The sequence below is a fragment of the Ascaphus truei genome, chromosome 1, assembly GCF_040206685.1.
Source record: "Ascaphus truei isolate aAscTru1 chromosome 1, aAscTru1.hap1, whole genome shotgun sequence".
NCBI classification, from domain to species: Eukaryota; Metazoa; Chordata; class Amphibia; order Anura; family Ascaphidae; genus Ascaphus; species Ascaphus truei.
Window position 1 is genome coordinate 149,041,142 of NC_134483.1, and position 22,302 is coordinate 149,063,443.

A 22,302-nucleotide genomic window follows, 5' to 3' on the forward strand; every position below is an offset into this window, starting at 1 on the left:
GTGACGTATTTGAGGTTTCAATGCATACAGTAGTTTGCATTATTTTTAAAACACAATTGGCTCAGCGCTACCTTCATATAAGATAACAATGTTAAATACACAGAAAATATTTTACTAGAAGTATTTATGAGTGATTTTACTGTGATTTGTTTAGGGTAAATCATCTTTCAAACACATTCCCAGGTAGCCCCAACAAAAGATATCACTAAATACTAATAACAATAAATACTATAATACTAAACGAAATTCACAAAAATGACCTCTGTAGGAGCCCTTTTCCTTGACCGGTAGGTACTCACAAAAGTCATGTAACTAATTTCGGCACGCAATGCCGACCGCTACCGCTACGTTCTCAAAAAGTGGGACTTACAAACTTTTCTGAGTTGAAAATCCTTGAAGCCGGCTCGCGTCTATTCAGTACAGAGCATCTTTTTAATTTGGCGCTTGGAATCAGCGCTCCTGATTGGCTGCAAGGCTCCTTATGGGTTTCAGGGTCTCCTTCACAAACCTCTTCAGCCTATCAGAGCGTTGGATTTCTCCTGCCATCCAATCACGATTTGCCGGTTTTGTAAAGTCGAGAGGGCACCTTTTTTTCAGTCTGTAAAGGGGCATGCGCCAACCTGGCACCTCTGCCTCTTTGCATACTGAGCCCACCCGCTGTCCAGGCTCCACAGTCAGGGTTCTGGCAAATGGTCGCCGGATAGCCCTGTGTTGGCCCAGGATGCGGGTACTCAAGCAGAACTGCAGTACCCCTCCTGTTCTAACCCCTTGGCATCCCTGAGGCTTTCAAGTCCGGACGCCGCATAGACCCATAGGCACCAAGCTTGGTAGCCACCTGGTCTGCCTCGAATCCATGACTCGGAAATCCCACAGTTCATCTACAAGTTATTAGTACATATAAATATTAAATATAATTTATTTAATAAAATGCACTGTGTCCGGTCCCAGCATCCCAGGACAGGCAAAACACACAAATGTTTAATGTCGCATAATTTGCACACAGTCGCAGTAATGCATTTAGGACATCTCGGTCCAAGAGCTGACACTCTAGGATCCCAACACATAGATCAGGAGTAACCAAGTGGGCTGAACCTTTTAGTGAGCCTGGTTAACCCCTTAATACCCTCTATTTTATCCATGCTCGTCAATTTGAATAAATATGCTTTTACTATGTCTAATGTTGGCGATATCCACTGCAGCATAATTGCTTTTTTGTCTGCTAACAGCGCCACTTCAGAAGCCTTTGCTGCTTGGTTGTGTTACCTTCTTCGTTGAGCCATGATTCTATATTCTAATAATAACAGCATTTGGGTTTTTATGTTTTGTGACTTGTGTTTTTTTTTTTTTTTTACATATATATATTGTACAGAATTTCATCACAGAATTTCTTTATGAAGCTGTTTGTACACCAGCAATGTTTGAGATATGTCCTCGCCATTTTGCACTTGGAGCATTTGTTCATAGCTTCTGTTAATGGATTGGGTTTTTGTTGAATGCTACATACAGTATGCCCTGTGTCATACATACATACATACATACATACATAGTAGACAGAGCCAGTCAGCACACTGATACAAAGCATAAGGCAGATGCTTGTCCCATAGAGATAAACAGCATGGTTACCAGTCCGTGAACTAATAATGGAGACAGCATACAGCAAGGAGTAATCCAAAAGTGATGTATTCAAAACACACTGTTACACGAATGCCAACGTTTCAGTCCCTGAGGAAGGTCTCCCTGTGGGACCGAAACGTTGGCATTCGTGTAACAGTGTGTTTTGAATACATCACTTTTGGATTACTCCTTGCTGTATGCTGTCTCCTTTATTAGTTCACGGACTGGTAACCATGCTACATACATACATACATACATACATACATACATACATACATACATACATACATACATACATTTAACCTCTGGAAAATGTCAGTCACAGCTGCGACCGGCAATGGCACCCCCAATCCTTCCAGGATCAAGTGTGCTCTGATCGACTGTGGTTGTCAAGTCCTGCCACTTTGGGGGGGGGGGGGGAGGAGAGCTCCACGACCCTGCCTACCTCTGCTCTCAAGGGGGTAGAGTCGGTGTGGGAGTCTGATTGCTCTCACACACTCACACTGACACACACCCTATGACATACAGAGCTGCTGACAAGAGGGGGGCTGGGTAGCAGGAGGAGAAGTGGAAGAGTCAGAGCAGCTTGGCTCCTAAAAGTGTGTGTGTGTGTGTGTGTGTGTGTGTGTGTGTGTGTGTGTGTGTGTGTGTGTGTGTGTGTGTCTATCTAGATATTTTTCTTTTGGTGGGTCGGAGGGCCCCCCTGCCTCTGTGCACCAATTTATCTACAGTTTATATTTATACTTTTAGTTATTTGTGGAGGGCTACCTTACCAACATACTTTTCGTATTCCCTAAACACATGTTGCATATACATTTACATGGTGTTTGAGCACTTCTATGTCACAATCTCACTGGCACATTTGTTATTCTTGCCAATCAAAAGTAACCTTAGATTTGTAATTGTAGTGGCCTCTCTCTTCTGATATTCTCCTATTCTGCATGGGTGATAGGGAGGGGTGCAGTATTTAAGTGCGCTTTACAATGGAGCAGATTTTTTTTTTTTTTTTTTAATGTTATCGATCATAGAAAGGGTCAATCCTCCTTTTTCTTTCTTTTCTTTTTTTTAAATTTTTTTTTATTTAAGTCCATTTTTGTATGACCGTTGAAAGTGACCCAGCACAGGATACCTTTTTGCTGTCTAATTTCAGAAGATGTTGTGTAGGTGTCACGGATGACCAGGCAGTTTACACCTTTTTACCAGGATAATTCATTGAGCAAAACAAGATAATGAAATACATTGTAATTTATTTGCATAAATTGGTATACACACAGTGAAACACAAAGTACAGACGAAAAGCACACTTGTTGAGGGTCGAAAACTAGACTCTTCTAGGTGCAGGGAACTCTAAAAAAGAGTTTTACCCTGACCGGGACTTGTCCCGAGATCTCGGTTCCCAAATCGTCATGAAGTTCCACACGCCCACCGCTCCCTTCTCTTCTGAGAACTTGGACTCTTTTGACCGGGAGCTCCCACCGTTCTCTAGAACCAAAATTGGCATAAAATCCCAGCCGCAAGCATCTTTGAAAAGCCCTCCCGCACTTCTACCGCTAGAAATCTCTAACCTGATTGGCTAAGACGTTTCTTATAGTATTTGGAGTTTCATTCACAAAATACTACAGCCTATCAGCCAAGCCGGGTCAGCGGGAAATCCGAAATTGCCAAGGGACATGCACAAGTTTGCCACCTCCGTCCCTGGCTATCTAAATGCCACCCGCTGGGACAGGCTCCTCCAGGTCTGGCAGAACAAATGGCATTGTTCCCAGGACGTGGGTACTTGAGCCCTTCCCTACCACCCAAATGGCTTTCACACCTGTGGCATCCTCTGGCTACTTTGAAGTCCGATGTCCAGCAGACTTACTTGCACCAACTTGGTAGCCCTGACAGTCTGTCTGAACATTGGTTCCGAAAGTCCCAGCTCATTATACTGTAGTACACAACAGTACCTTTCAATGTATTAATAAAAATAGACTTTAATACAACCCTAAGCCCTGAGTATGGGGAATCGAAAAGTATACTTTTATTTCTATCAGCCTGTATTACACACACACACACACTGTCTATTGGACTTAGAATTGACTCTGAGGGTCCCCAGGGTCATCAGCTCGTTATACACATCCACAGCCTTGTCAGGACCCACTGCAGCCTCAAATGACTCTGAGAACCTGATTTAACTATCTCCGCTTCACTTTAACTTGCTGACTCAGCGAGCGTGGAGAAAATCCCTGCAATGTCTGCAAATTGATCCATGTTGGATATATACAAGTCACAGATTGTATAAAAAAAAAAGTATCCAAAAAAGTTAGGCAATCATGAATAGCTAGGTAAACTTCAACGAGGGGTGCAAAGCTCATAAATATGAAATACAGTGAAGTCCAGAAATGCACACACCAACCAAGTCATATAGACAGATGCTTGTCCCATATAAATTCAATAGAACAAATTAACCAGATTTTACGCTGGTAAAAAGAGACCGCATACCTACCATATTGTAGTCCAAAAGATGTATTAAAACATACTGGCACTGCTGCCGACGTTTCGGTCATCAGGGAGGGAAAATATATATATATGTATATATGTATGTGTAGTACAAAGTGAGCGCATTGCTAGTCTCTCCCATATCGCCTCCAAGCCGTATCCATGGAATCCCCCATTTCTCCATCTCCCCAGCCCCCCTTTTTTCTATTCTTCTTTTTTTTTTTTTTTTTCCCTCATGAAAAATGTCAGGTTCCATTCTGGAAGGTGGGATAAGTGAGCTACTCGGTAGTATGTGAGAAAACACAGGGTTGCTAAACCTCCAGATGTAGAGCACGCATTTGAGAGTTCAACAAAATTCTGCCGGGTTTTCCTTCCCAAATAAAACAAAACACCTGGCGTTGGAACTACTGGATTGGTATAGGTAAAGCATTAAGCCTGTTTATAAAAAAATATATATTAGAATACAAATTTCTATAGCAGTTTGGGCATGATATCCATTTTTTTCTGACCATCCCTCCTTATCCAGGATATGGACTATCTACTCCATTCACCCATTATTAAAAACCCATTCAAATTAGAAAATAATTTGCATATCAAGTAATATTAGATTTAGTTAATATAATGCCAAGATACTTAATAGTGTCTATTTCTAGGAGAATGCAAAGTTGATTTTAATACGTTTTACTGTAGAGGGTAGGATATAGAAACTCAGAATTTCAGACTTGGCGTTATTGATTTAATAGTCGGAAACCTGAATAAAACATTTGTAGTTAAGATTCAAGATTAGGTAAGGCGCCCATGGGGCTGGTGCGGGTGAGCAATATATTATCTTCCTTATTGTGTCTTCCAACGATTCAATTGGCAGCCCTATCAAGTACTATTTATTTATAGCACAGGTGGGTCAGTCCAAAATGACCTGAGTCACCTGTGCTGAAGTAGGAATACAGGTAGTCCTTGCTATCCAACGTTTCACTTTACAACGACTTTCATATCCAACGCTTTACAATGCAACTCTATGGGCCATTTTTCGACGCGGGAATGCGTTCTCCAACACTCGCCGCCACTGATTAACATGGGACTCACTTTACAGCGGTTTCACTATCTAACGCTACTTCCAGAATGGATTCCGTTGGATAACCGAGGACTGTCTATATCCTTAAAGCCTACTTTGCTGGCAGCCCTTGAGGACTGAATTTGAGCACCACTAGTATATATTTTCAGCCCTTGTTGATCCACGGCTGGATGAATGTCTCCCCAATGATCTTCTAGGTACTGCGGTTACAAGCCTCTCTTCCACCGTGATCCACCACATTTTCTGATTTCGTTCTCTCATCTTACTTTTGGTTGTCTTGGTCTGTTAATCTTTCTTGAAATCCAGTTGTCACGATAGACCAGGCCTCTTAACACATTTATATTTCTGGGATCAGTCAATAGGCAAAACAAGGCAGTGAAATAATATGGGGTGTAATTTACCCCCCGTACCGGCAAATCCATGCCTGCTTGCCTGGTAGAATTAAGCGACTACAGGTTACTTTGGGCCCCGAACTCTTGCAATCAAAATAATTGCATTTCCACCAAACTATCCCACCTAAAACCTGACACACAAGAAACCTCACAGTCCTAGGGCTAAGGGAACAGAAAAACAGAAAAAAATAGGGGTCACTTATTTTCCACATGTATTATCCCTGGTCCCTTGCTTATGGAGCTACCAGGGACCCCACGGTTCCAGGGATAGCCAGAGCGCTTAACCTTTATTGTATAGCTTGGTTACCCCTTACCGTCACAGTCAGGTACCATCGTTGTCCAACAATAGTAATTTCTTCACACTTGTGATGTCAAACTTTTGTTTTCTTTCAAAACCATACATTTTTCCTGTCTTGGGGTACAGCATACATCTCTCCATACTTCTTTGAGTTTTCTGAAGCTCCTGAAATTATCTTCACAGTGTCCAAGTTTCACATCCATGCATGAGCACAGGCAGAATACACTGATTGAAAACGTCACCTTTTTTGTTGTCAGAATACGGTGCTTTTTCAGAATCTATGAATTGTAAGATGAGTGGTAGATCATATTAATTTCTTTGGGAAATCACTTCTTGTACAACTTAGAAGTGGTCCATTGTGTTGTATCCACTGCAAAATCTTGCTTGTTCTCCAGTCTGGGCCTATAGCAGCCGCTTTAGGATTTTTGTAGAAATGTTGGAAGTGATTGGAATTTGACTGATTAATTTGTAATTCTTGAGGTTGTTTTTGTCTCATTTCTTGTGGATGAAGATAACTATGGCATTGGTCCATTGTTCTGGAATTTTCCAGTTCTACAAGCAGCATGTGAAATAGATTTTTATTTTTTTTAAGGATTTTGTTAATTCCGCCAGCCTCTTTAAAGATTTCGGTTGTAATTCCATCTTCCCCTTCTTCATGGATTTTATTCTTTCTCCACAGCTTCTGGAAGGGCACATGGTGGTTTCTTCTCGCTTGTCCTCTGCATTATGCCGTGTGTTCTGTGTTCTCGTACAATTTCATGTAGAAGTCCTCAACTCTCTGATATGTGCAGTCTTTTATTGTTGATTCGTCTTGAGTGCAATTATTTGCTTCTTTCCAATCGTAAGTCGCTGCTTCGTCTTTCACACATTTTATTAAAAAGCTTCTAACAAATAGAAGTGTCCGAGATGGCCAACAACTAATTCTTACAAACGTTTCCCAGGTGGAGAGCAGATGTCAGGTCAGTGGCTCTTAGGGGTTGTCTACACAGGGTGAGGAGTCTTTGTTTGAGAGATCAGATTTTGTAGCTCATGGGGTGTCCTTGGACCATTTACTTGTCTTGATTTTGAAACAAATCGATGTTGGACTAGGAGGCTCCAGAGATGCCTTTGCAGAAGTAGACCGGAAGCCATGTTGGCCAATTGAGTTGAGAAATGTCTTGCAAGTGATATTTTATCTTGGTCTCTGATAGAATCATGGTGATCAGTTTGCAGTGTCTAAGTTTAGCAAAGGTAAGTGTGAAAAGATATGTGACTTTGGGCACCATCCAGAGATCTCATCCGAGGGCTTACATAGGAAATGTTCTTGTAGTGCATGCGAAGTACATCTTGCAAAGATTATATAAGTACCGATATCTGCAAGGAAAGTTCGGTTTCTTCTCTGGAGGGTAAAATGGATGAAGTGATCGTTTCTCAAAATGACATGCAGTGTGCGTCATCCGAGCACCGCAATTTCTTGCTTAATTTCCGACCGGGCCTTTTGAAACTGGTTGAAAGGTTTGTTTAATATTCTCAGATATGTTTGTTTAGATCTGGTGTTAGTGTCAGAACTGTTGTATACCAGGGCCCGCGTTTGCCGTGAAGGACCGCCATTTTGGTTTAAGGGTGCTTGATTTATTTTCTTACAGTAGTCCTGAGACATGCATACTGTACATGTTGAAGGAGCAAGTGATACAGTATATTAATCTATTTTGTTCTAATGTGTCCTGTTTGCACAAGCTTGTGAATTGAGGAAAAGGGATGTATAAAATTCTGCACACCTGGCACGGCTTTCTTTTCTTTTTTTCTATTTTACCAATTCTGCCATGTCTTAAGTGGCATAAATCCTGTTGTCTTCTGTTTAGCATTTGACATGACAATAACCACAAAAAATGGTACCATGTTTTAAAACGCCTTTTCTTTGCCTATAGCACATGTGCAACAACGATAGAACTGGATGAGACTTATTTCTGTATTACAGTAGTAGCATTTTGACAAAAACGCAACAGTTTCTGTTATCGGATCGTAGCAAGATTCCACAGTTCTACTTTTGTGCATAACGTTCTGTACATTTTGGAGCCTGCTGAATTTAACCCATACTGTGCATGACTCGGCCACTTTACAATTTCTACAAATAAAGGCTAGAAATTGAGCAATATCTTAGGTGTACTCACAATTCTCCCATTATAATGGAACATGTTCAAGTGTCCATTGCTCCTCACATTTACCAGTCGATTTTGAGGATATTTATTAAGTAGTAATTGCTATAAACTTAGTAGTGATGAGTTGATTGCTGATGAGTTATTGGTATGGCTAAACAGAGATTATCTCAAACATTTAGGCTTTACAACGATGTGCCTATATTTTACATATTGGTGATGGTAAAAAAAAATGTTGGCACTTGAAATAAAATGCTTTTTTGGGGTACATACTGAATATTAGATGTTTTCAGTGACCATGTGTTATAACTACTGCTAATTTATTTGAGCTTGCCATTTCAAATAAAGATGGTGCACGGCATAATTATTCTCATTGGAGAAAATGTTAATTTAGCCCCAAATTATGCTTCCGTGTGCCAGGGAAGTCATGTTGCTTTTGTGTAGCGTCTTACAACAAAATGGGTACCCAACACAGTATTGTGGGAAGGTATACGATAGTGCAGCTGTAGGATCTACTTTTGTGTGGCACAAAGTTGTTACTGCTGTATGAACATGAGAAAATCGTGTTAACAAACCATCTTCTGGGCTGTTCTTTTCTAACTTTCTTTTTCACTTACAGGTGGATGAACTTCCTGACGGGGCTGTGAAGCCTACCACAAATAAAATGCCCATTTTCTTTTTTGGCACTCATGAGACGTAAGTCCCTAAAGTGGCTTTTTTTTTTCTAGTTGTAATGCAGTGAATACAAGTCTTCGCTTGTGTTGTAGGAGACGTATAGATTGTAATTGGGGATGGGCAGACCTATTTGTATTTATTCTATCACTATTGGTCACCTTTCATACAATAAGCTGGGGGGGCGCTTCTCCTCCTTGTCAACGAATGCTCTGAGCTCCATTCAAATGAATGGGTTTCCGAGGCTTTCCTGACAGTTACTACCTGTGATTTACAGTCTGCCGTCATTCTTACGGCTACCAAATGAGGCCGGTTAGAGCTGCCTTAAAACTTGAAGAATTTCTAGTGCTGACCCCACTCTCTCAAATCCTGTGTTCTATATCTTCTGTATCTCTTTCCATTCATAAAATACAGAGCCCCTAGAAACAGCCAGCCAGATTAATTACAGTGCCTGACTGGTGGTTGTTGAAAATAAAGCCAATGGTTATTTAAGTAATAATCCCCTCAGAACAGGGCATTACTGGCTTCGCCTCTGGCCTTCAACTCTTCCAGCCAGGGCATTATCGGCCAGTAATGCCCTGTTCTGAGGGGATTATTACTATTATAGGCTAAATGTAGGCTTGGTTTCATAAATAATAGACACTTTTGTATAGCTATATAGATTTTTTTTATTAAAATAAAATGGTAAATACATTAAACCACCTCTATGCTTACACTGCAGCTAGCTATATCCACACACTGCCACCCCCTCTGTATACTCACACACTCACATACACACACAGCAGCTCAACACACAACACACTTCTGCTACACCCATAAACACCGCTGCTCACACTGAAACACACACACACACACACTGGAGCTCTATACACACAGCAGCTCTACACACACACAAACTACTGCTACACACAAACTCTGCTGCTGCTACACCCATAAACACTGCTGCTGACACACACACACACACACACACACACACACACACACACACACACACACACACACACACTGGAGCTCTATACACACACACAGCACAGCACCTCTACACACACACACAGCAGCTCTACACACACACACACTGCTGCTACACACATACAACACAACAGCGCAGCACAGCACACCACACCACACACACACTGCTGCTACACCCATAAACACTGCTACTGACACACACAGCAGCTCTACACACAACACAAAGTGCTGCTACACACAAACTCTGCTGCGACACACACAACACCACACCCCACACACACACTGCTAGTGACACACACAAACAAACTGCAGACAGAACTCACTTGCTTTGCACTCTCTCTCTTCCCCCCAATTCAACTGAATCTTCTCAGCTCCTGTTTACAAGTGAGGGGGAGGAGTCAACCCGTGGCTGACACTTCCTGACCAATCCCCTGCCCTGTCTCAGGGCTGTTCTGAAAGCTGATTGGCAGATCGGAAATAAACACATTGCAAGCTGAATTTTACTGTTTTAGCCTATAATTTGATTTAATACATGAGTTTTAAGTTAATTGTGGAGAACATTACTGCAATAATACTTTACATCAAGGGGGTGTTTCTTACCCTATGGGAACTCAAGCCAAGACATTTTTGGGGGATTACAAACATGTTTACTACTTCATTGGCTGCTTCTGAAATAAAGTCTGTCTGTAGTCTCTGGAATGTAGCGTTGTGTACAGATGTGGCAGACGTTATAGCACTCAGGCACGTTGCTGCGAGGCATGCACAACGCGCCATCGGGAGAAACAGCCACGGTCCTGAAACAGGCATGAGTGAAAATGGGGGTGAGACTAAATCTCTAGTTCACCTGCTGGAGCGCACCAGCGGGTAAAATAAGATCTGTTACATCTGTACCACTGCTTTCATGCCTATTAACTTTAACCAGTGCTTTGTGAATGCCAGGAGTCTCAGCTAAGACACTTCCCCTCCCCCAGTTCTATGCCAACATGATCTGAAAGGAAGGAAAACAGACAATGTTTATTAATACACACACAGGCAAACAGAGAGCCAAGGTCTCTATCTCACTTTTATTTACTGCCACAAAAATAAGTGGATCTTTGCTCACTTTCATCCACTGATGTGCTTGCTTTTTAGCTTTTCATTCTTGGATATTTGTGCTGACCATGGAATACAACTAAACGTTCTCATTATTACTGCAGGCTGACAAAAATATAAATTAAAAAAAACAGAACTTGTACATCTCACTGCAACTAAAATATCCCTCTCGTGCTAAATAAGTTGTAAAGAGAAATATTTGTATCTTTCTCACACAACACAAATGTGTTTTTTCTTCTTTTTGGGATTGTTGCCAAATGTTCTTGAAAGTGTAGTGCATTATAATAAAATAACATATAAACAAACAAAAAAAAAAGTTGCCAAAAATCTTGAAGGGTAATAATGCTTTATAACCTGTTCTGCACTACGGGACTTTAATCTATTGTCACTGCTCATATGTAAGTCCTACTCTTCATGTCTCATTGGTTTCACAGATTAAACACATGCAAGAATTACGTATACAACATACTATAAATACCCATGGACTTCAAATTTGCATCCCAAATTGTATTAACATTTATACATTACCTTGCTGGAGGATACAGCACTGAAGGAAATAAAGGAAAATAATCTCTCCCTGGTATTGGCTAAAGGTACTTTAGGTTAAGTGACTCGCATGTGATCAGATATACATCTCCAGCAGAAAAATAAACTTAGCACACAACAATACATACACATTGATAGCTCAGTTCAGCTTTGAATCGGTGCAGCCAATGATGGCCTTCCGAGAAGTAGCTGTGTCTTATTCTGTTCCAAGGCAGCAGCATCGCAAACACCCATTCAAGTCAGTGGGAGTTTTAAGCCCATTGTGCCCAGAGCCACAAAAATGTGCTTGGCTTTAGAACTTCTTTTATTCCCATTCATATGGATGGATGTAAAGGAGTGCTAATTTTTAGCAGCCTTTTGTGGATCTGTGCCGTAGTATCTTGAAAGGTAATGATGGGCACACCGCACTTGCAACAAGTTCCCTAACAAAGGCCTTTCTCTCGCCTGAAGGGCACTTCTATGCCCTTTTACATGTTTTTTGCTCTTTTGGTTATGGTTGTTTTTGTACAACAAATACAGAAGGTTGTTTAAGAAATGCACTACGTGACCGACATAACCTGTATGTTGCGATTTGCAGCATACCCAGTTTACCGTTCATGTTACTGTGTTCAGCCTATTGATTGAGGTGTGAACTTACCTCTGCCTTCACCCTAGGAATAGACATTTATGAACCAGGGTATGAGTGTAAACCTCTCATGTGTTTGTGTTTGCCTTTTTTAAGAGCTTTCTTGGGACCGAAGGACATATTCCCTTACGAGGAAAATAAGGAGAAGTATGGCAAACCTAATAAACGGAAGGGCTTTAATGAAGGGTTATGGGAAGTCGATCACAATCCTAAAGTGAAGTTCTCAAGTCCACAGGTAGGTGGAATGCTGAAGGCTGAAGTGGCATCAAACTCCAAATTCTCTAGAAAACAGACCCCGTTATAACCTGGGCTGCAATTGTGATATGTTAGGGTGGTGTACCTGCTGATTTTATGTGAATTGGTGATAATAAGCACAGTCTTCAGGGGGTCCTGAACAGCACTATTTTTCACTCCTCAGGTTCCTGAGATACTTGCTGTTGAAGTTAGCAGTATTACATCCTGGTTTTCATAGGGATTTAAATGCAAGTCCAGCAGGAAGTCGCAGCCAATGTTGTGAGTTCCTAGTGGCCCAAGATTTGCTGGTTACGTTGTTACTATGGCGGGAGATTTTAAAACTTAACTGATAAGTATCTCTGGAACCAGGGTTGGTCTCTGCAGTGGAAAATGGTGCTGTTCAGCACCGAGGGACACCACAGTTCCCATCCAGTATAAAAAGTTGGGAGCGCACTTTTCTACCTCAAGTATTTGAATAATGATGTGCCTGAGTTTGAGTAGTTGTCCCTACTTGCTCCATGGCGGAATGTGTACCAGGTATGCCTGAAAATCTTGTGATTTTTTTATCATTAGAAATGTTGGCGTGATTAATTGTCACTGATTTTCATTTATGAAAACAAAAAAAATGCCTGTAGTATAGCAAAGAAGGACTCCTGAAATTGTGTAATTTGTCATTTTTAGCATACTGTTTTTACATATTTTCTAAAGAAAACATTTTTCTTCTAGAAATGTAGTGTTCATGCACTGAAAAAGTATCACCATGGCTGATAACCGTACCTCACCCAGTAGAGGCAATAAGAAATTGTAATGTGGTAGACTAAATATTCTTCCTAGTATTGCAGTTTTCCTGTTTAGTGCACAGTCTGGAAGGGAATCCAGAGCTGAATTACAATACAATGTAATATTTTTCATTGTTTTCTCTGCTTGTAGATGAGTGTACGTACACTTGCTTTTTGTCTTGGAGTGGAGTAACTCAACCTGCTTTATTCCACTATTCACTTGTTGTGTATTCTAAAAATAAAACAATCTTATTAAATATTCATCCTAGTTGAGCTTTGCTCCATTAGTCCTAGTTGATCTAATGCTTGCTTATGTCTGAAGGCTTTGCTAGTATGTATACCACAGAATGTGTTAATTGGGGATTGAGTTTTATTTATAGCACTATCTAATTTATGTAGAGGTTTACAGCACAGATATTAAAAATACAGAATAGGGTACAGTACTACTATATCCCACTCAGTTCTTGCCTGGGGACCTACTGTAGATAGTGCATTGTACCCTTCTTTTTAACAGTCAAGCGCTTAGACAGAGATGTGATCTCTAATTGACTCCTTGTTTTTGCGTTAGAATATTTTAGCAATTACCAGTGCTGCTGAAAAAGAGGCAGAGGAAGCACAAATGCAAGAAGGCCTAGAGGAAAGTGAGGAGAAAATATCAAACAAGAAAAAGAAGTCCATCTCCCCAAAGGTATGACTGGGCAGGCAAAAAAGGACATGTGAGTGAAGTTTCCCAGCATCTGTCTGGAGTGGCCTCCACAACCTGTCATTTAAACAGTGTATTTGTTTTCATTAGTTTTTGCTGTGGCTGTAGTAGTTAAGCTTTGGGAATTCAATGTATTTGTCAATAAGAGTGCCTACTATTTACACGAATGCTTTACAGAATTGGTATACACCGCGTGGAGCAAGGAAATATGGTACAGAATGTGTATAAAGGCATCATATGAAGGGTAAACGTTTTCCCCCAAAAAGGTTGCGATCTTAGGCCGCGCTTAGTCCTGGCGAAGGCGACGCGACAGCGTGACGTCATCCGTCGCCATTGTCACAGGAGACCAGTGCTTTTAACACCAAAATACCCGGATCCTTTGAGCAATGCAAGAGATAAAATAAATTGTAATTCATTTACAGAATGAACATACACAGCTTGATTTACAATTTCAACGAAAAATACATTTACTAGTTACGCTGTTAAGTCTGGTTACAGGATGGATCTTTCACTGCTTGATGAATCTTGTTACATGATGGAACTGCTTCCCCATGGGCTGCAGGGTTTTTTATGCACTAAACAGGCCTATACTTAAAACATGCAGCCAATCTACTCCGTGAGAATAATTCCTTCCCCCTATCGCAAGCTGCCACTGCTTTTCAAACCTGGCAGAGGGGCTTCTCAGTTTGCTCTGGGCATGTGCCAACTTCGCACCTTGGCCGCTTAGCATATGAGGCCCGTCCCCTCTACCTGGCGCCGCTCAGTCTGGGCTGAGCAGCCATTTGCCAGGGTGGCTTTGAAATTCTCTTCTTTGCTAACAAAAGGTTTAACACCTCCATATCCTGGATCGCCTTTGAAGCGGTTGCTAACAAAAGATTTAACACTCCCGTATCCTGGACTGCCTTTGGAGCTTGGAGTAGCCACTCTGTCTCTGGCGTGTTAGATGAATGTCCCCATATGCCCAACATGTTGGTACAATTAAAATAGGGGGACTTTAATTCATCCATTTTTTATATAACTCTAACTAAAAATTGTGCGACATGATAGTTCCTGATTTTACCCGAACAGTGCTCACAGCAAATCTCACGGCGCTAAGAGCTTCATAGCAAAAGTTAGCAAAAAGCCACCTGCTATGCTTCTAGGTTTTAAAACCATTTTTCCTTTCACACGCTTACATGAAAACACTGCCAGTTATACACAATCTTAAAAATGACTTTACTCTGAACCCCCCTGGTTCTGGGGTTCGCGGGCATATATACCGGGGAATCTGAATGTAATTCACTCCCCTGCCCGGTCTTATTATTCTGGTCTGTGCTGAAGCAGGGAAATGTCTGCTGCTTTACACTCCTGGAATAATAAGACATATACAGTTTTATCTCAAAACACTGTGTTTCTGCCATGATTGGGTTGCAGAGCTGAAAATCACAATTCCCCAATATGGCTCAGGGGCACCCAGCCAGGCGAAAATACCTTTTATTTACTGGCCTGGGTACCCCTTCACCGTCGCAGCCGTTGTCGTAGCGATGTCTGCCCATAGTGTAGGAGACCAGAGACGGCGACAAAGAAGCATGGTGTGGCCGTGAGCGGTTCGCCCTCCATTGGCTGAACCGCTCACGTGCCCTATGACGTCACGCAGCAGTCGCCGAAAAAAATCAATTTCAATTGACTTCAGAGATTTGCCACTTTGTCGTGCCCACTATAGGTGCACACGACAGATTAAATCAACTTGATTTTACGCGCCTTTGCCGGAACTATAAGCTCTGCCTTAGGTTCATTTGCAGCATGCTCTGAAGTTCTTAACACTTTATTTTTAACGAAGTGTTCACTTCAATTGCAGTTGTTTGAGCTTACTGTGTCATTGACAGAGAACTGACCCATTCACACAATGCTAAGGCTTTGTGAATCACAGCAACTCAAATGCAAAAACGAAATGGGACCTCTGCCTCTTTTCACATCTTAACAATGAACTTTTCCTTGTGTTTTTTGGTACAAGCCATCTTACTTCGAAACCTTGTTTAGGCTTGAATGCTGAAAGAATCGGTGATTTTTGAATAATTAGCCGTTTAAGTTTTGATGTCTTGGTTGTATAATATGCCATTTTTACAATTGGGAAAAGGTACATAGTTGGCTATTTTGAAGATATTCATTGCACAACATTGCAGAGTGCAAATATTGTGTTCTCAACATTTCACCTTTCACCCCAGAGGTGGTTGCTTTGAAAACCGGCAGCAAGAATGGCGAATGTTTTGAGGGTCTGTTTTGTTGCAAGATTTTTCAGTATATACAAAAATGTTTAATCTGGAGAAAATGACGTGTGTGTGTGTGTGTGTGTGTGTGTGTGTGTGTGTGTCTGTCTGTCTGTCTGTCTCTGTCTGTCTGTCTGTCTGTCTCTGTCTGTCTGTCTGTCTCTGTCTCTGTCTGTCTGTCTCTGTCTGTCTGTCTCTGTCTGTCTGTCTCTGTCTGTCTGTCTCTGTCTGTCTGTCTCTGTCTGTCTGTCTCTGTCTGTCTCTGTCTGTCTCTGTCTGTCCCTGTCTGTCTCTGTCTGTCTCTGTCTGTCTCTGTCTGTCTCTGTCTGTCTCTGTCTGTCTCTGTCTGTCTCTGTCTGTCTCTGTCTGTCTGTCTCTGTCTGTCTCTGTCTGTCTCTGTCTGTCTCTGTCTGTCTCTGTCTGTCTCTGTCTGTCTCTGTCTGTCTCTGTCTGTCTCTGTCTGTCTCTGTCTGTGTGTCTGTCTCTGTCTGTGTGTCTGTCTCTGTCTGTGTGTCTGTCTGTGTGTCTGTGTGTCTGTCTGTGTGTCTGTGTGTCTGTGTGTCTGTGTGTCTGTGTGTCTGTGTGTCTGTGTGTCTGTGTGTCTGTCTAAGTCTAAATATATTCACCCTTTATTTTAGTAAAAGTTTTGTGACCGAGGGATGTTAGAAGAAAAATAACTCTGCACCTTTAGTGTCACCCAAAACTATTCTGTTTAACATAATTTTTGAACAATGACTTTCCCAGCTGTAAAGATTTGTCATACTGGACATGTGCATCCTTTATGGCTTCTATTAGTGGTGGTCATGCTATGTTCTATAACTTCTTACCTGTTTGTTTTTTCCTTTTGGTGACTTGAGGAGTCAGAGGACATCGAATGAAAGCGTAGCCAGCTTTCACTTTTGGATATAAAGCCTATGGCTATATAGATGCCAAATCATTTGTAATGAAAGAATGCTGTGTCTGATGCACTGTAACTTATAGCTTGGTAGAGATCATTGGGGCATCTAGGTATTATTATTATTATTTTTATAGACCCCTTGAACAAATATGCATGTTGTAAAAATGTATGCGATCTTTTCAATGTTAAAAGTAAGTATACTAATCTAGGAACCCACACAGTTACGGTGTATGCTCTTTTAAAGATATTGCTTTCTTTTAGCAGTATTATGTTTGTTTCTATATTGTACTTGAAAGCTATTTTAGCTTTGTTTGTCTTTACCATATAATATGACCACTTCAACATTATTTATAGGCTTCTGGTAAGAAATCTGATGCACCTTCCAGTGGGTCACCAGAAAAAGAATTGAAGGAAGACGCCAGTGCTTCTGAACACCCCACTATTGATGTGAGTTATCAGAGGCGGCCAAAACCGTGCCTTTGCGTCAACTTTTACTCACCGCTAACTTCAAGAATATGACTGAAGTGCCTTGTTTCTAGTGTTACTACACATTAAATCATCTGCTTGTGTAGACTTTGGTGATACTCCCTGTTTTCTTGTTAACATCTATAGGTGTTTTTACTTAAAGTTTTAGTAGGTCTTGAAAATGAAGACCTTATGACTTAATGAAATTCTGTCCCATCATATCTGCTTACACACATTCTGCAACTTTATGCTCTGCAGATTTCTGTGCGTCTGTATACATCTATACACACATGCTTTAATAAGTACTAACTTTATTTAGATTTCTCAAACTATGCATTGTGTCCGTATCCCAAGTCCTTGGGATGGGAAATGATTCAAGATATCAACTCGCCACCGACGTTTTCTTTTGTGTTTGTCTCACCCCAGGATGCTGGCCCACAGAAAGATGCTCCTGTTGTAGTTAAAGGCAGAAGAGGTAGAAAAAGAAAGGTTAGATCTTACCCCATGATTTTGCATTCTTGCTTTTTCAATTGTGCATCACAACAATCCCCTGTTGAAAGGAAGACCATGTGACAATTATTTTTGATATATTACCAAGTGATGTGCAGACACACAAAACAAATTGTAGAAATCTCGATGGTGCTTTCTAATTGTGTGTTTGTAGTTACATTTTCTTACCATTGCCTAAGCAGTCTGTGATGATACCATGAGATTGTTACATAATCATGTGCATGTCTTGTCTCTAAGGTGGATATTCTGGCAGAGTCTGAGCAGGAGGTAGCTGCTGCACCAACGACCCCTCCAAAGCAAAGCCCTAAAAGAGGCAGACCAGGTAATAGGCTCAGACTTGGGGGAAAATGTGTATATCTGTGCTGAGATGTGTCTCTGTCTCTCTCTTCTGTCTCTGCCGCCCCTACCTATCTCTAACTCCCTCCCCATGAGCTTTCAAATATTCATACACCAATCGGGTCTATTCATCCGGGGAAAATAATTTTGTCTAAAACTCTGGAAATAATGAATGGGTTGAATTTTGACACATTCTCCCATCTCTAATTGAGGCTTCCAGGGTGATGGGTGAATTTACACCTTGCTGAGGGTAAGGAACAACCTTTAATGTGCTGTAGAAAAAGTTATAAGCACTGTTCACTAATCAGTCATGAAACCATTCTGCTCATTACACAAGAAAACCTGCATCTATTCTTAATGTAGCGGTGGGCTCCGTTCTATGGTCCCGCTGCAAAGCGGAACCGGTGATTTTCGGCGCGCATGCGTGTACCGGCAATTTCCCCTTCTGTGCAAGTGCAACCTCCGTTCTGCGCAAGCGCAACCTCCGTTCTGCGCAAGCGCAACCTCCGTTCTGCGCAAGCGCAACCTCCGTTCTGCGCAAGCGCAACCTCCGTTCTGTGCAAGCGCAACCTCCGTTCTGTGCAAGCGCAACCTCCGTTCTGTGCAAGCGCAACCTCCGTTCTGCGCAAGCGCAACCTCTGCACCCCCCGTTCTGCGCATGTACAGACATGGCGGGCCCCTTCCCGGTACCTCTGTATGAGCGGAACGCTGCAAAGCGGGGCCCTACTGTACATTCATTATATATGGTAAAGTGACAAAAACCCTCCACCGTACAGTGTACAGCAAATAAAAATATCTCTTGTGAGCTCATTCACATGTCTGCAACCCACAGCATAGGTTAAAGTGCATAGTATATTTACTGGCTATATACTTCTTTAATCCAGGCTGTGCTGAAAATCTGTGTAATGTGGCAGGGATATGCTTAAGAGTCCATGTTAAAATGGATTTGAAGCAAATGGTGACGCTGTGCTCATTTGCATGACATTTCCCAGAATTCATGGCTGCAGTGGAAGCACTGTATGCTAGGATATAATGGCAAAACGCAGGGTTGCAGACCTGTCTGAGACATGTGAATGTGCTCACAAGTGATATTTTTATTTAATGTACAGTAATGGATTTGAATTGTTATTTTTTTTTATAAAATAATTTACCAGGAAAAAATATGTTGTTACCCCTCGTTTTCAAGTATGTGACTTCACAAGCATTAGCATAGTGCCTTCTTATTACTTGTTCATTTTCTACAGGTTGATCTACTAATACATTTTATCTTTCACGTCATAGCCTCAACAGAAGTCAAAGTTCCAAAACCAAGAGGGAGGCCAAGACTAGTAAAACCACCTCCATCACCAGACCCGGACATGTAAGTTGGTTTTATGGGATTTCATGAAATGTATTTTTGATGGGTAAGATATTGCCTTAAAAAGCAGTCTTTGTGACTATTAGAACAAATCTTTCATCAATGGAATTGTTTCAACTCGCCTATTCCGGGTTGTAGTTATGGTAATGAAAGAACTCCCATTGTAAAAGCATAACTTTATTTTGTATTTTTTTTTAATTTATTTATTTTAAACCACACATGGTGGGGGATACAGCCTTTTCCCTACTGGTTTTAGTGTTTATGCACCTTCAACAAGGCTGTCGCAGGTGTAGAGCACCTAAATGTATATTTTGATTTGTGCCCTCTACTTTGTATGATAGGTGAAATATGACATATAGACTTGCTTGAAAAGGTGATTTTTCAGGTTGTTTTTAAATGTCAAGAAAACAAATGGGGACCAAGTGCTCTACCTTAATACTCCAAAATAAGAATGTGTAAGGGGTGCATGGGGAATGTACAACAGGGAGTTTTTAAATGTCTGAATGCTGGGAGAGTCTAATGATACGTAGTAGGGAATTTCAGAGCAAGGGGTAGCCAGGGAGAAGTCCTGTAGGCGGGAGTGAGAGGAGGTAATAAGGCAAGAGGAAAGACGGATGTCATCATTTTGTGGTTTTCATACGTTAAGCAAGGGTTTCTCTACTCCAGTCCTCAGGGAACCCCAACAGGCCAGGTCTTAAGGATATCCCTGATCAGCACAGGTGGGTCAATCAGTGTCTCAGTCATTTTGACTGAACCACCTGTGCTGGGGCAGGGATATCCTTAAGACCTGACCTGTTGAGATTCCCTGAGGACTGGAGTTGGGAAACACTGCGTTAAGCCAAACTTTTTAATTTGGCTATATCTTTGCCATGATTACTGACCCGGCTGGGTTTAGAAATAGGTGAATTAATCCAGACGTTCCCTCCTGCTGTGCTCGTTGTGTACTGTAGAATGCATTGATCTGGAGAAGTTGTAACTCAGCATCTATAGTAGAAGTACAAATAGGAATACGAGTTTGCCTGTTATAAAAACCTTGATCAAGCAAAATCAAACAGAGAAGTAGCTTGACGTGTGTGTGGTGTGTGTGTGTGTGTGTGTGTGTGTGTGTGTGTGTGTGTGTGTGTGTGTGTGTGTGTGTGTGTGTGTGTGTGTGTGTGTGTGTGTGTGTGTGTGTGTGTCACCGCACAGAACTTCTTGCAGGTAAAACATTGCTTCTTTTTATGAAAAATATATTGGCGTTTCGGTCAAAAACACTAAAGGTCTGTTGTTGACCAAAACGTCTATTTTGTTCAATTTAAAAAAATTCTGCAAGAAGTGCCCTGTTAATTCTAAAATTGTATTTCAAATCTTTTTTGACATAAGTCAACCGTGGGTGCCCTCATCCTTCTGTGAGCAAAACAAAGCGGTAAAACAAATTGTCATTTATTTCGTTCAAACAGACATACACACAGTGGATTACAATATACAAGAGAAAAGACACACTTACTGGGGGTCTGGGTTACAAAACTAACCTCCAATCGCCAGGTAGTTCCAGACGCCACCGTTGTATCTGCTCCGCAGATGCCAAAATCCCTTGACCGGGAGATAGTGCTGAACGTCCTGGTACTCTTTTCGGCATGTAGTTCCAGCCACGGCCGCTACGTTCCTTTCTGAGAACTTGGCCTCGAAAGTTGGGACTTAGAAAATTTCTCGACCTGACATTTCTAAAGCCGGCTCGCTGCTATTTCTCCCAGAACATCTTTTGGTGGTTTCGAATTTGCCGCTGCTGTCTTGGCACTTAGAATCTGAGGACCGGATTGGCTGCTGGCTTTCTTATAGTATTTCAGTCCCATTCATGAAATACTCCAGCCAATCAGAGACTTGCCTGTCTCCTGAAGCCAGGCAAGGATGGATTCGAAATCTGACAGGGGCATGCACCACCTTGGCACCTCTGCCCCTTGTCAGTCAGAAGCCATCTGTGGAGTTAGGCATCTCGAGGTCTGGGCAAATGGTAGTCCGAGGACTTCCATTCAGCCCTGGGAAGAGGGTACTTGAGGCTAACTCCTCCGCCCAAATGGCTTTCACACCTTGGCAATCTTAACTCCGGGACTCGACCAGACTTAGTGGCACCAACCTTGTAGCCAGCTGGTCTCTCGGAACCACGGACTTGGAAAATCCCCAGCTCATATACAGTGCATAAACACAATGTTAAAATTAAAATAAAAATATTTCACAATTTCTTCCAAGTCCCTTATTTCCTAGGTTTGACTGAAAAGACGCGCGCGTTCAGTTTCAGCGCTCCTAGACCTTCCTATAAGAAAATGTTTAAAAAGTTGAGTTTCAATGGGTTCAATCTCTAGTTACTTTTGTAAATACATAGGAATTTGGACTTAGACATGAAATTAGCCTTGCAACCTTATCGATGGTTGAAGCACCCCAGAACCTCTATACTTAGTTCTGGTGATCGGGACATATACTGGGGGACTCCCATTAACCTAGGGACCCCTGACTCTACCCGGGATACACATATCCCTTTACTCCTTTTACCTTTCTGGTCTGTGCTGAAGCAGGAAAACCTAACGGTGAGTCGCGTAACTGTATTCAAGGGAGGATTTTGACCGGAGTGATGTGTCTGTATGTCCCTGGGAATCTGACCTGCTTCCCAGATAAATTTTTGGGGTGGCCAGGAACTCTGGATCCCTTCTACCTATACACAATCCGACAACACTTTTACCGCAACCGCTCCCCCCTTGAAACTCATAGTCTAAGAATCTCCACTAGGTAGCACTCCTGGAAAGGTAAAACACACACAAATTCTTTATTGCAATACAATTAGATACATTGCCGGTACCATAAAAGCGTTCAAAAGCTGACACTCTAGATTGCCCAATGTGACTTAGAG

General features: G+C 41.7%; 1 protein-coding gene across 2 annotated transcripts in view; it reads left to right on the forward strand.

Moving 5' to 3' along the window:
- Positions 1 to 22,302, forward strand: part of PSIP1 (PC4 and SRSF1 interacting protein 1) — a 66,855-nt gene that overhangs the window by 19,076 nt on the left and 25,477 nt on the right. Inside the window, exons 3-9 of one of the 2 annotated variants that reach the window (XM_075595798.1) lie at positions 8,609 to 8,685; positions 11,990 to 12,128; positions 13,475 to 13,594; positions 17,108 to 17,200; positions 17,645 to 17,707; positions 17,966 to 18,050; positions 19,346 to 19,424. In XM_075595798.1, the coding sequence (XP_075451913.1) occupies positions 8,609 to 8,685; positions 11,990 to 12,128; positions 13,475 to 13,594; positions 17,108 to 17,200; positions 17,645 to 17,707; positions 17,966 to 18,050; positions 19,346 to 19,424 (656 nt within the window). The remainder of the gene's footprint in view (positions 1 to 8,608; positions 8,686 to 11,989; positions 12,129 to 13,474; positions 13,595 to 17,107; positions 17,201 to 17,644; positions 17,708 to 17,965; positions 18,051 to 19,345; positions 19,425 to 22,302) is intronic. The other variant, XM_075595807.1, reaches the window with a different exon arrangement.